At 45.3% G+C, this 14,365-nt stretch overlaps 1 protein-coding gene across 3 annotated transcripts in view; it reads left to right on the top strand.

The window, feature by feature from the left end:
* The window catches only part of LOC126928789 (frizzled-2-like), a 126,441-nt gene extending 114,239 nt beyond the window's left edge, over positions 1 to 12,202 (top strand). For all 3 annotated transcript variants that reach the window (XM_050744561.1, XM_050744559.1, XM_050744560.1), the window contains exon 2: positions 6,326 to 12,202. In XM_050744561.1, the coding sequence (XP_050600518.1) occupies positions 6,374 to 8,596 (2,223 nt within the window). In that variant the 5' untranslated portion in view covers positions 6,326 to 6,373 and the 3' untranslated portion in view covers positions 8,597 to 12,202. The remainder of the gene's footprint in view (positions 1 to 6,325) is intronic.
* Positions 12,203 to 14,365: the final 2,163 nt, after the last annotated feature.

Below are 14,365 nucleotides of genomic sequence, written 5' to 3'. Positions count from 1 at the left end.
GAATTCTTCTCCCAAATAGAATCCCATTCATACCGACAAAGATTTTCCATCGTTTAGAATTCTTTTCTAAAGCCTGTGGATGGTTCGGCGTACCTTCGCTCTTATCGTCCTATTCTCGATTCTTCTCTCGAATAAAAGACTTATTCTTGTTTCCAAAGACCTTTGTTTTATTTTCTAAGTTAGCGTACAACAAAATGAAAAGTTTCTCAACGACCACGCGCTGTAGAGACCAAAGACCACGGAGGCGAGTGAACTCGAGCCTGGAGCCTTTTCACGCGATTTCCTGCCGCGTCCTCGTCGACTGCAGGCTCGTTCGCCGTGAGTTATGATCACCTGGCGTCGACAAATTGGCCGCTTCTCGCGCGCCGATCGGAGAAACCCCTCCGCGAGACGACCATCGAGAGAAAACGCGATGCCCCCGAGACGAATCGACCAGCTCCGTGTCCCGGGATGATTTCTCATTTAGCTTTGATGCCTCCTTGATTCGCTCGAGCGAACACGCGCGCTCCACGAAGGATCTCTTGATGGCGTTCGACGCACGTCGCCTGTACCTTGTGTGCAATGGAATTTAGTTTCAATTACGGTTTGTTATCCCGAGTGACGGTATTTTGACAAGATGGAGGGAAGGACCCCCTTTTTGCCGCGTCATGCTTTCAACTGAAAGTGTTCGTTGTGCGACGAACGCGGTCGTTACGGCGTGGTTGACGTTCAGTTCGGATATCTGCTTTCGCGTCTTCGATGTAGCGAATTATCTAGGTTTAAAAAAGCGTATATAGTTTTATTCGTCGTTTCTAAATGTTCTCCAGGTTTTTCGAATCTCAACCGTGTCTCGTTAATTCGCTCGGTGATTGTTCCTCAATGGTAAATTAACGCACTGATGAGATAATTTTCCTTGCGACTTGAATTGCATTTTATGCAGTAAGAAAAATATCTTTTGCTCTTTATAGCTATTCGATGAAATGTAAGAAATCAGAAAAGAAGGAAATTGAAAAATTATGGAAGAAAGAGAGTAAGTAAGTAAGCAGTAGAAGAATGAACGTCTGTTATGCATTCTGAATAGCATTATTCACATTATTCCGGAATAATGTGAGATGTAGCCTGTCTTTTTATATTTATTGCAACCTGTCAGATTGTCACGTAGAAAACGAACGAGGGTTAAAAGCAGACACGTATTTATCGATGTTTGTAAAGTTCTCTCACGGCGACTATAATGGCATACTTTTCATTCGTTCGAAGTTGCAATCTCTGATTTTTTTATCGCGATGAATCGAATTACGAAAGACACGATATCTCTTTAATCAGCGCAACATAGGTATAATAGGCTGTCTCCGATAGAGGAAGATAATGTCATTCGGAAATTCCGATAATATTCAATTTCTGTATTTCAGTCCTAATATAGATGGAAATCCAGTAGAAATTAGACATTGATGAAGTACCGATGATAATGATAATTACCCGATCCCCACTGTTGCACGCGAATCTAAAACTATTCATCAATCAACTCATTATTCCTGGAATAATAGCTGGTATCCGAACGTTTACCGTAATTACCATACAAAATTATTGCTGTGGTTCTCATTGTTTCGCTGGGAATAACAGCGAGTATGCGTATAACAGTGGCAAAACTTAACGGAGTATAACGTTTCTCATAATCATAAAGCGAATTTTCAATACCATTGTCGTAGACGAGTATTTCTAATTGGTAATAGAAAGGTTTATCTTAAATTTGATGTGTTTTTTATTGCTTTTTAAATCTTAATTTCGTACGTGAGCAAGGACGCCCGCATTTATCAGGCCGTTATGAGCGTGTGACTCACGGGGAAAGGATCTGTTGACAGGCTGGACAGCTTAATTGGTTAAAGCAGTCAGGCACGGGTGAAAGAAAAATTCGAGTTCGAATCCCTGCTCAGAAATCCAATTGGTCGGGCCCTCTTCTTTTTACGTAACGTTCTGCCGACGTTTGTTTTCGTACGTGATCTATCAACAGCTTTAAAAAATCGCTCGTGGCTTGGAATTTATACCGACACTTTTATCTTTTTTGTATTCATAACGTAATGAAGGCACTTGAACCATTTACATTGAAATGCAACTGTCGATCAAATATACTTAATATCTCGATGCTTCGATATGTGGTTGAGCATGAATATATATTTAAATAAGAAGCCAGTAAATAAATCGTAACGACGCATGAATAATACATGTGTATATATATATATACTAAACATTTGTTGCTATTAAAATATCACTTCTGCTGGACTTGCATTATCAGAAATGTCTTTGCTTCGAGTGATAATATTTGTTCCAAACGCTGTTCGTTAGCCTGTTTACTGAAATACGTAAAAACTGAAATTCATCGATCGTGTGAACAGAATTGCTCGAATAAATCGTATTTAGACCATGATTTACTTGAAACCAATAATTCCTTTACTTAATAATTACTACTACGGCCATAAGCGTCTGAATCGAAGAAGCTTATCTCTTGATAAAGCAAGTCCGCAAAAAATTAGAATAAAACGAGCATTCGCCAAACGGACCACAACCCCTTAAATAAAGAACGCCCCTTCGCAATCACAAGACGTCGGAAGAAAAATTTCCTGGCGAGTATTCTCGTTTCGCCCACATCTCCAGAAAGAAACGGAAGGACGTGACGGAGGATTTGCATGCGAGAGGAGTAAATCATAAGCCAAACAACGCCGGCAGCGGGGCCGAGCCGTATTCCTGACAAGGGCGAGGCCTTTAAAACTGATTCATTACCCGACACGATCCACCATCCTCTCCCTTTCTGGAACGTCCAAAGTACCCCGCGAAAATGTACCTTAATGGGAAATTATAGCGCGAATGGGCGAGGGAAAGCATCATCTTCATCACGAACACGCCGTATTCCATAAGACAAGATGGTGAATGGCGGTGTACGATGGTCACGTAGAGGGAAGGAGCGCGAAGGTGAGCTCGGAATAATAAGCGATAGCTTGTTCCCGCGGCGATGAAGCACGGAGTATCGCGTTTTCGAACGCGATAATTTCCCGGTCGTGGGCCAGGCCTCTCTGACGCGTCAATAAGCGCCGCACGTTGTTCTTCGACGATTAACGATCGATCGGTCGAATCGCGCGTGACCGTGTTCCGCTATAAGGTGCTCGCGCGAGCGAACCAGTGGGATTCGTTTGGCTGGATGAATTACGACGACGAAGCCACGTGGATTAATAATCGAAAAGGCGTGCACGTTCTTTTCCTGTCCGCTGTTTTACGTTAGACTGTGAAAGATGTATTGGAGGCAGGTTCGTTGATTTTAATTTTGTGAGACGCGACGAGTGGGAGGGCTGAATGATACGAGAGCGATTAATCGATCCGCTCGTCACTCTTTGGAAATGCTCGATGACCCTTTCGATTCGATGTCGATTCAGACTGGAAGAAGGTTGCAGGTGTCGCGGTAATTTATTATTCCTGTCGTTTTCTCTTAATATTCTAGATATTTCAAGCTTGAGAATTGGGAAAAGAGATATTCTAAGGAAATTTGAATATTTGGATGACAAGGTTAGTCGATGAATTTTCACTGAGAATACTCGGGTGGTACAAATGGTCTCAAGAGTTAAAGTCATATCGAGCGAATCATCATCGTTCTTCTAAACTTACGTAGTAAAAAAGGGTCGACGCGGAAGAAAAATTGTAGCTCCGTTATCCACCGCGTGTCGATTAATCCGAAGGTGCACGTTCACATGCTCCCCCTTAAATTCAAGGGGTGTCTTTAGCGGGCGTGGGTTCCACTCGCATGAGTCACGTGCTTTCAAATATCAGAGAGGCACGACATAGGGTGGCTGAAACGAAAAAAGGTGCTGTCGAACGCGAAGACATCGCAAGAGACCGATCGAAGTCGGCCATTCAGACGTTACGAACCTGCATGCTGAATGCCATGAATATCGAATTCACGTGCCAGCCAGTTGACCTTTCTCGTGTTTGAGTACAGAGCTTCTGCGGGATAGAGACGCTTTTTATACGTTTCTTCTTTGTTAAAACCAACGCCGGATGCACGAGTTTCGCGAGTATTCTACTCCGAGACGACGACGATCGACGAGCTTGGCTACTTGCATATTTGCAACTTTTACAGACTGGAGCTTTTTAAGGATCCTCGATCCTCCCGGTTCGTCTCGGTCTCTCGACGCAGCATTTCGTTTGAATACCATTGTTCATGACGAATGAACGGCTTAATACCGCAAAACGTCGAATACAGGCTCTCTGGATGGCTTAGACCTGGCTCTGAACCGGAAGCCAGGCAGGAGAGGAAAATACACATCCGTCTCGACTAGACAGCCACACGATTTGACTCACCGTAACGCTTTCTTAGGCTAATTTCACACAAACGTACTCGTACGAATGCGCGTCCAACGACAGAAGAACGTTGGGACGATAGGAACACGAGCCTCTGGAAGTTAAACCGGTCGATTCGATTTTTTATTTAGTTTTTTCAATTTCATTAGAAAAGTACGACTATATTAATATTAGATTCTCAATCTTAATTTCTACTTGCATCGTTGAATCGATTCTTATAAGCGGTACTGTATATTTCTGTGTGAAGTCAGCTTAACTCCGTTCTCTCTCAATCCTTCCATCTGCCGATGCAGCGAGTCTACGTCGCTCAGGATCGTTTCCCTGATCCTTTCCTTGCACGCGTCAATCTCCGTTCCGGCACGAGCCACACACGTAGCCTCGTAGGAGACGAGGAGAGAGAGGCAGAAGTTAGTCGTTCTCGCGAAGATGCAACACAGTGGCGGGTTTTAGATCGTATAAATAGCTCGGGGAACGCGTGCGTCTCGGGGTGCTAGCAGTTAACAAACGGTAAAACTAACACCGCCTCCTACAATAACATTTCGCTCCGGTCACGTGTTTTCCGCGGCTCGACTATTATAAGATCCACCGACTGTCGTCGTCCCGTGGCTGATGCTCCCTCCATTGCACGTTAACCTTTCTGCTCTCGTCGTATTCGCTCGTCACGTCGTGCCTGCTCCGCTTCCACGCGTTCCTTTGCCCTATTCCACCTTCCAATTCCACCTTCTTCATCGTGTTTCTTTTTCTGTTTTCTCGGCGAGAGATATCCAGAGAGACGCGCATGGCGTGCCAATCGAGAGTTCCGTTCCTTTCTCACATAGCGTATAGAAGCTTGTGTGAGTGTGTATACCCTTTGCCTTGGAATCTCTAGCGAAGGATCTAGCCTCGTCGGACGTTGATTTATGCGGCAGCCACCTGAACCCCGCGCCCTTCGTGTTCGTTAGGGTCGCAGACGGTCGCGTCTTTCGGCGGCCTCTTAACGAACGAATCGAGATTCGGCGGGTGGTTATGCAAATACGAGCACCGGCCGGTTGATCGCCTCCAACCGTTCGCGTTATATAATCTTATGCTAGCTACAACTCTGGCCGATGTCTTTTTTTTCCATTGGCGAGAACCATTTCGTTCCCGGGTTTAATTAGGACCACCGTAAGGCCCTCTGAGATTGAACACGTTTTTGTTGCATCCTGTTCGAACGAAAACGTATGGAGGATGGAATACATTTAGGGAATGGCTGATTATGGGGCGAGACGGATGATGAGCGGCGAAGATAGTGGTTTATGGCGTTTTGATTTTATTTAATTAAAGATCAATTAAAATTTATTTATTTCAGTATACGTTTATTGGATACGGTATATAATCATCAGATAGGATAATTAATAATAGTCATAATATAATAATAACGATTATTTAAATCTTGTCTTTGTTTCTTCCCAAGTCTTTCGCGCATGCCGGAAAATTGATCGCCATTATGCTAGTCTGATCGTTCTAATTTGAATAAATCTCTGTGTTATTCGCGTGTCTTTTATTCTCTGTTAAAATCCACTGGCTAAATAAATTTATATTATTTTATAGTACACCGGGTAGTTTATCAGTACGCTCCAGTTCCGACCATGAATTGGGCAACAAAAGCAGTATTCCACGAAACACGATTGCAGCGAAATTGAAAGATACCAGAGCGTTAACGTCCATCCATTAACCTAATTGATACGCATACATTGTGTGCGCCGGCTGAAACACTTTGTGTTTGACCAGCACCAGTGACACACGCATTAACGAGAAACGTGCTAAAACCCGAGGCAACATGAAAAATTGCACGAATTATTCCGGAATGGTCTCGTGTTTCATTCATGGCGTATGTCAACCGAACGAACCCGTGCTTTACTCGTTAATGACCAAGCAGTCAAAAAATAAAATTCACGTAAACGAATTGCAAATAGGTTGATACGACTTGAACTACACGATATTCATAAACATTTAAAAAACATTATAATATTTTGTGTTTCAGGCCGGAGTGATGCGATCCACGCAGGAGTAAAGCAAGCGACGTTGGAAAATGGGACTCGTTCGACGGACGAAGCTGCTTCCAAGCCGAACGATGGCGTCCCTATTACCATTGCTGCTGCTGGCAGTATTACCAAACGTGCGATTAGAATCAGCAATCAGTCCAGTGAGCAACGTGGGCTCGGTATCGAGCGGTTCTTCGTCCTCCTCTTCTTCTGCCTCGTCGTCGTCGATGGTGGGCGTAGTGCCTGGCAGTGGCTCGGCTTCCGGTAGCATGGTTGGCTCTGGTAACAGCGTGGTTGGAGGTGGAAGTAGCGGCGTTGGACACTCGTCTTTAGGCGGTGGAGCTGTTAACGGAAACGGTCGATGCGAAGAGATCACGATCCCAATGTGTCGTGGAATCGGTTACAATCTAACGGCCATGCCGAACGAATTGAATCACGACAACCAAGAGGAGGCTGGCTTGGAGGTGCACCAATTCTGGCCATTGGTCGAAATCAAATGTTCGCCAGATTTGAAATTCTTCCTCTGTTCGATGTATACCCCGATATGCTTGCCCGAGTACACTAAACCTCTTCCAGCTTGTAGAAGCGTTTGTGAAAGAGCACGGGCTGGTTGCGCACCGTTGATGCAACAGTATGGATTTTCCTGGCCAGAAAGAATGGCCTGCGAAAGATTGCCAGCCCATGGTGACCCGGAGAACTTGTGTATGGAACAAGACAATCGTACTAGCAGCACCGGGTATGGATCCGGAAACGGAGGAGCCGCGAGTAGCGCCCCTTTACCAGCAGCAGCGCCACCACGCCCAACCAGGCCGTCGAAGACGACCCAGCCACCGCGGTGCAAGCCAGGCAAAAATCAAAAAAACTGCCAGCATCCCCCGGGGGAAAGGGCGAGGGACTGCGTGTGCCGGTGCAGGGCACCCCTCGTACCCCTGGGGGCGGGGGGCACGGTCATTCCGGGACCGATAAGCGGCAGCAGCACCGGCAACATCGGCAACGGGGCTGGACTGGCAGGCATGGCCGTAAGTGGGGTCATACCGGCGCCACCGATAAGCATCGGCAGGAGCATCATTCAGGACATTGCCGGAGTACCGAACTGCGCTCTCCCGTGCCACGGGGCGTTTCTCACCCCCGAAGAGCGAGGGTTCGCGGCCGTGTGGCTGGCTCTGTGGAGCGGCCTGTGCGCCGCAAGCACGCTCGTGACCGTCACCACGTTTCTGATCGACACCCAGCGCTTCAAGTATCCTGAGAGACCGATAGTGTTCCTGTCAGCTTGCTACTTCGCCGTATCGATAGGCTATCTATCGAGAAGCGTGTTCGGCCACGAGGAGATAGCCTGCGACGGGCCAGCGTTGAAGTCGAGGGCACAGGGTCCGGAAGCTTGCGTAGCCGTCTTCCTGATGATCTACTTCTTCGGCATGGCGTCCTCGGTCTGGTGGGTGATCCTCGCGTTCACGTGGTTCCTCGCGGCAGGACTGAAATGGGGCAACGAAGCTATAGCCTCGTACTCCCAGTACTTCCATCTAGCAGCTTGGCTGGCACCCGCGGTTCAAACTTTCTCGGCGTATCTAGCGGGGGGAGTAGCGGGGGATCCAGTAGCAGGAGTCTGCACGGTAGCTCCGGATGGAATAAGATCCTTCATTCTGGTACCGTTATTCGTGTATCTTCTACTGGGGACCAGCTTCCTTCTGGCGGGTTTCGTAAGCCTGTTCAGAATTCGATCGGTGATAAAGCGACAACCAGGAGCGAAAGCGGACAAACTGGAGAAATTGATGATACGAATCGGCGTGTTCAGCGTTCTATACACGCTACCAGCCGGAGTAGTGTTGGCCTGTCACATGTACGAAACGTCGTTAAGAAACGAGTGGCTCGATTCGTTGGCTTGCCCGTGTCGGCCAAGGGCAAGACCTCTCTACTCCGTCCTGATGCTCAAGTACTTTATGGCGCTCGCGGTAGGCATCACGTCAGGCGTGTGGATCTGGAGCGGCAAAACCGTCGACTCGTGGAAACGTCTGTGGAGGCGCTTGTTCAGCGGCGGAAGCGGCGGAGGCGGTCACGGAGGCGGTGGCGCCGGTATGGTAGCAGGCGTGACTGGCGTCAGCGGAGGAATCGGCAGCACCAGCATCAAGGGCGTCGTAGGACGTGTCGGAGTGCCGTATCCACCGGCACCTGGCCCTGGAAGCGCTCTACTTCCACCTGGCAGCGTGGCAAGCGCGTCCCAACACCATCTCCATCATCACGTCCTCAAACAACCTCCTCTGTCGCACGTATGACGTCACCAGTCGGCGGGGGGCGACATGAACACCGCGGGCTGCGACCAGCAGCAACAACAGCAGCAATCGGTGCAACAGGAGAGGCCTTCCGCCCTTAGTAACTACGGGCCCATTTAGCCCTTCGCCTCGGCCTCGCGCAGGCATACGCCGCACACGGCGCCACACACGGCGCCACATACGCCACACTCGGCGGCTACTATATATTCGAGGAGGTCATTGGCGTCAACCACGGGCCCCCTCACGCCGGCACACGGACTCGCACCCTCGTATACTCAGGCCACCGAAGTATGAATCGATTTCCGATAGCAAGTTGGTCGTCGTCGTTTCAACGCTGAGACGAGGCTCGAAAGAAAGGGAAAAAAGAGGAGGGTCGAAGGTGCGTGCGTTTCTCGGTACCGCCGGCGTGTGGCATTTTGCGACGCGCGTCGAACAGCGTCGACGACTCGCGACGGTGCTTCTCGATTACCGAATATACGTATTAGCCCGTACGTGTCTTTCCCGCGGGTCTCGAGTCGCCTTCATTTTTTCTACTCCTTTCTACTTCTTTCTACGTCACTTTTAATCCCGTGTTACATGTGTAGGTTAACGATTAACTCTGTAACCATTTTGGAGAATTTAGCGGAGAAATTCTGATAATTAGCGAAGAAACAGGTATCGCGAACGCTATTCGAATCGAAGCGCGGCAACGATGGTACGGATCCTTGAAGCGATCGTTCCAGAGGGCGACACTTTAAAAATGGCGCTCGAGACCGGTCGGTGTAGTGAGATTGTGATGACAGTGCGTGGATCGGATGTAGAGTAACGTATGAGTGAGATATGGCGCGAATGGGATAGTATGACAGAGAATTGTCTCTTATTCGTATCTATCTGTAATCTTTCTTACTTATATACCGTAGCGGAACTCGTACAGTCCGCATGTCCGTCTAACGTGTATCGTCTCGTCTATTTATCTAACCTAGCTATAACAGAAGTATAGGTGTACAACACAAACTTTCTATAGATGTCGTTACTTAAGGGTTACGGCGGTGGTCCGGCATTCCAAAGCGCGTGTTTTTATAATTTCAGACGATTTTAGTCGCTAGTCGAAACAATCGGAGCGAACGTATAAGACAGGGAAGGATCGATTCGATCATCCTCGACCAATGAAAGTACTCGTAGCCACGAATACAGGCTCACCGTCGTCGATCGTATGAAGTACGACGAGCAAGTGTATAGCGGAGACGTATAAAGAGAGGAGAAGAATGCGAAGAACGAAGGTAACTGTAAATATTATTCTTAGGTGTTAGATAAAACGCTGTAAATATATAAAAGAGAAATGGAAAGGAAACGATCATCAAAAAACGATTTATCGGTCGACACGAGATATACGAATGTACAGGCGCGAGCATGCGCAGTCGCGATGATTACGCGTTCCTTTTTACGCATTTGTGTAACCGTGTAGTCCGTGGAGCTATGAAATCCATTTCCAATCTTTCGAAGGTGAATCGATCGTTGACACGGCGTAAGAAAGGAAAGAAAAAGAACTCGTGTCAAATTATTGGTGCAATGAGTAATTGATATCAAATAACAGTGGGTATATCATAAAAAGAAGCTTCGAAAGAGCCGCTAGTCTTGCCGCGGGCGAAGGAACGCGTCAATCGCATCGTGAATGCGTCGAGGAAGAAGATAAAAACGTGTGCTTACGACGGTATGTACACATACGTTAAAACATAATTTCGGGTGTCAAACGTGTCTTTTTTTTTCCGCCGAACGAAGCCCCCCTTAACCTTTACCGTTTTATATATATATATAAGTATGTATATGATATATATACATACACACGCGTCTTGAACGTAGATTGCAAGGGAAAAGATGGCAGAGATAACACGATTCCGAATGACACTTGTTTTTTATACCTCGCATGGCTTTCTGTCTCTGATAGTTAGAGATTTAGGGAGTTGTGCACATACGCACATATACCCATACCACTGATACTACACACTCATACACTACACTATCGTACATACTCGCACGTAGAAAAGAGGACAAGAACAACTTCTGTATATCCCGAGACTAAATCGTAGGTAAAATGAAAAAAAAAAATGACAATTCATATACACGTTTACGTGTTTTCTGTGTCCGCAATAGACAAGTAGCTGTTGACAGAGTGCGAAATCGGATAAACGAATAAATGGTTAAGTACGTAAATATATATATTATAGATACATTATAAATATATATATATGTATGTATGTATACATATATATATATAAATATATATATATATATATACACATACATATACATATATGATCGTAAAAGTAAGTGCGGGACCTTGACACGAGGACGCGCGTGCTTCTGCGACGCGATGTCGACATCTCACAATTTTTCTAATCGCTGGAGGAGAAAAGGGGAGGACTAGAAGGAAAAGTACGAATCTCGAAAGTGTATTTTTTATCGTTGCTCCTTTCGCAAGACATTTCGGAAGCCGAATCGCGTGCAATCGTGAGATTAGAAATTCCTTTAACGTCACCGAAAGCAAAGAGAACGAGAAAAGACCGAGAAAGAGAAAAACCTCGGTTGTATAGTTTTTCCATTGTCACTGGCCGCTGCTGGTGTTTCTGGTCTGTGAAAATTTCGCGATCGACCCGCGAGATGTCTTGCGAGCGGAGCAGGTGGGAATGCACGCGGGAAGGAAACGGGGAAAGGTATAAGAAACGACGGGCGAAAGGGAAAGAAATAAACGGACTGAAAAACGATTACTGCCTCAAGCAACTTAAAAAGTAAAAGAACAAAAAAGATAACACGACCCGTATCGCATCCCGGACGGGGACCCCTGCCAAACGAAAACGTACACGTGTAATGTTGTAAAGTAGTGAGAGTAAAGAACCTTTAGTGTCACATATCACGCCAAGCTGTTACGAGCGAAAACGGACAATGTCGCGTTCGTGGACGTCCAGTGACGGGGGGAAAGAGTGAGAAAGAGCATGACGAGACGAGATGGAGCGATGGTAGTGGCGATGGCGGAGAGGAAAAAAGGCGGGTGAACGAGACAGGGGGAAAAGAAAGAGTGCGCTGCTATCGCGATGGCAGAACGATTGATGCGACGAAAAGAACGAACGCGACGTTAGAAAAAAACGAGAGGGAGGAGTTTATAACGAGTATTTGTAAGCCACTTTTTGTCACGATGATTGTCAATAAAATGGAAAATACTGTGTGTAACGAATGTGTCCCGGAATTTCATCCATCGAGTTGGTTCATTAGGTATGATCTTTCTTTATTTTCTCATTCTTCTTTTTTCCTTCGTTTTTTCTTTTCTTTATATGTGTATAAAAATATCTGTGACAGGGGAAGTATATGTATATATGGAATTTCAAAATAATCATGTCTCCCTCTATTTTTCTTTAGTACGTTTTCCTCGTTCAGCTTTTATGTTCTTTTTCCTGAAAATACTGTGGATCCTCTGTTTGATCCGATTTTACGCTCGACCGCCATCTTTATACAAGTTTTTACGTTGCCATAGTACATAGTTAACGAGTAACCGACGACCGATGACCATATCGTTATACATATACATATATCGAAATCAAAATTGTATACGATTTAATATACTTTATTATTATTTAAGTTCTTTGCGTTCATTGCTTGTACAACCTGAAAGTCTTCCTCGATCCTCTCGATCGTTATCGTTTCTCCTCCTCTTTTAGCGAGTTTCTTGATAAGTAAGGATTTATACTTACGACGCGAAAGGCAGGTAAGTTGATCGATCGATCGATCGATTCATATTTGCCACAGAATTCGTATCGTATCGTAAGATAATAGGCACGTAATTTATAAATATACTAAAACAGAGAACTCGAAGTATAGGATTGAGTCCACTTGGTAGCGAACAGACAACGAAAATAATTCTCTCATCTTTGGACATATCAAGATGGATACTAATTCAAAGCAAACAAGTTCTGTTTTTTCAGCATACCGTTTTTTAAAAGTAAAACTTTAGAAGATACTTATATTTCGATCCAAAGGATACTCGAGTCATAATTATTTGACGTAAAATCTTGTTGAGTAAATATTTCGTCCTTTAAATCATGCTTGAATATAAACAGGGGTTCCGGAGACGCGCACTTCAGTTTGTATAAAACAAAAAAGGCCCCTCCTGTTTAAGAGGTTCGAACAAGTGGCTACATTCTTCTGTCTGGCAGTGGAACAAAGTAACCCGACCAGAGGATGACGCCATAGAAAGAATTCAAACGCAAATGATAGTTTTACGTACTTATTTATATTTGCGACGTCGATGTTTATTCAAGTTGCTTGAATTTTTCATTTGACTCTAGGATTGCATTTCTACATATTCAAGTACTTATTCTATCTTATACGATATAAGAGTCTTTGCATTTGAATGAAAATGAGGGAAATGGAGTTTCTCATTGATATTGGCGAGGATGCCACTGAGAATCGTGAGTTTTACTTGCTACAAGTTACTTGTTTACGTGTTTATTATTATACGCCTTTAAGCGTTGATTTAACATGTTGCTATTACAAGTATCGTTATTGGTTTTTGAGTGACTATACCCTAACGTGTTCAGGATTATGTAGAACAATTACTAACGATCATCCATATATCGAATCTGCTACATCTGTTTCAACATTCAAGTAGATAACAATAATAAAATAGCCTGGGGAATTTTATTCCAACGGAACGAAATCACAAGTTCAATACATAAATAGTTAAAAATTATACGCGTACAATACCTTTCGAAGCGCGGATTGATTGAATCGGAAACTTGTACTCTCAAAGGAACTTCCATTCACATGGATAAGCCGCGAATCCTTCGAAACCTACGGATATGTCTGGAGACAAAAGTTCCGGCGGAGACGCCACGTTGTTTATAACACCCTCAAATCCCAGTCGGGCTGCTGGAAATTAATGTAAACGCAGACGGTCCGCTTCGTCCATCCTCGAGAGACAGGGTACGGCCGACTATTTACACGTCGTTACGAATCGGCTCAGTGAAAATCACCGTTTAACCCGGAACCTAAGTAAAGCCACCCTTATTCCATGAGTCATTGCCAACGTCAGTCAGCACCGGGTGCAAACACAACCCCCGGCGTCGTCGAATTTATGGTGGTGCTGTCGAGTATCGCCTCCATAAACAAACCGTATTAACCAAGTTCTCGGACGTTTACCACCCTCGTTGCCTGCAACGGAAGATAAGGATCTCCGTTAGTCATTCACTCGTTAAGTTAACTGACCACGCGTTGCGTTGATTTCCCTAATTGCAGCTCACGATGCGCCTTCCACGGCGAGGATTGTCGCACGACCGTCGCCATATTGTCGGTAATTCGCGTGTCGTCCGAACGTTCAACCGCCGCGCTATCCTTTGCCTAATTAGCCCAGCGTCGCGTTTGTCGCGTCCAGTTGCAGATCAGGGTAATTTAGTTAAGCTGTTTGCTGGCTGTTGATGGCCTTCGCGCAATTTATGTGCGGCATCTTGGGCCAAGCTGTGTTGACTTGCTTGGAATATTCGAGTAATTGGTGCTTGTTTTTAGGTAATTGATATTACTCCGCGTTGATACTTTGGGATCCTTTAATCTTCGAGCTCATTCTTCCGACTGATATCGTAGTAATACATTACGCGAAAGTTTCGATATTCGATGCTATGAAAGAATTATAAGAGCGAACAGAATCTTTCGATTATATGCCTATAGAGCTATTTAGAATTAACGATCGCATTCACACGCCAACAATGATTCTTTGATGAGAAAATGAACACGAGACTTGTATACTTA

Source organism: Bombus affinis, chromosome 2 (genome assembly GCF_024516045.1).
Source record: "Bombus affinis isolate iyBomAffi1 chromosome 2, iyBomAffi1.2, whole genome shotgun sequence".
Lineage (NCBI taxonomy): Eukaryota > Metazoa > Arthropoda > Insecta > Hymenoptera > Apidae > Bombus > Bombus affinis.
This window is presented reverse-complemented; position numbering and strand designations above follow the sequence as displayed.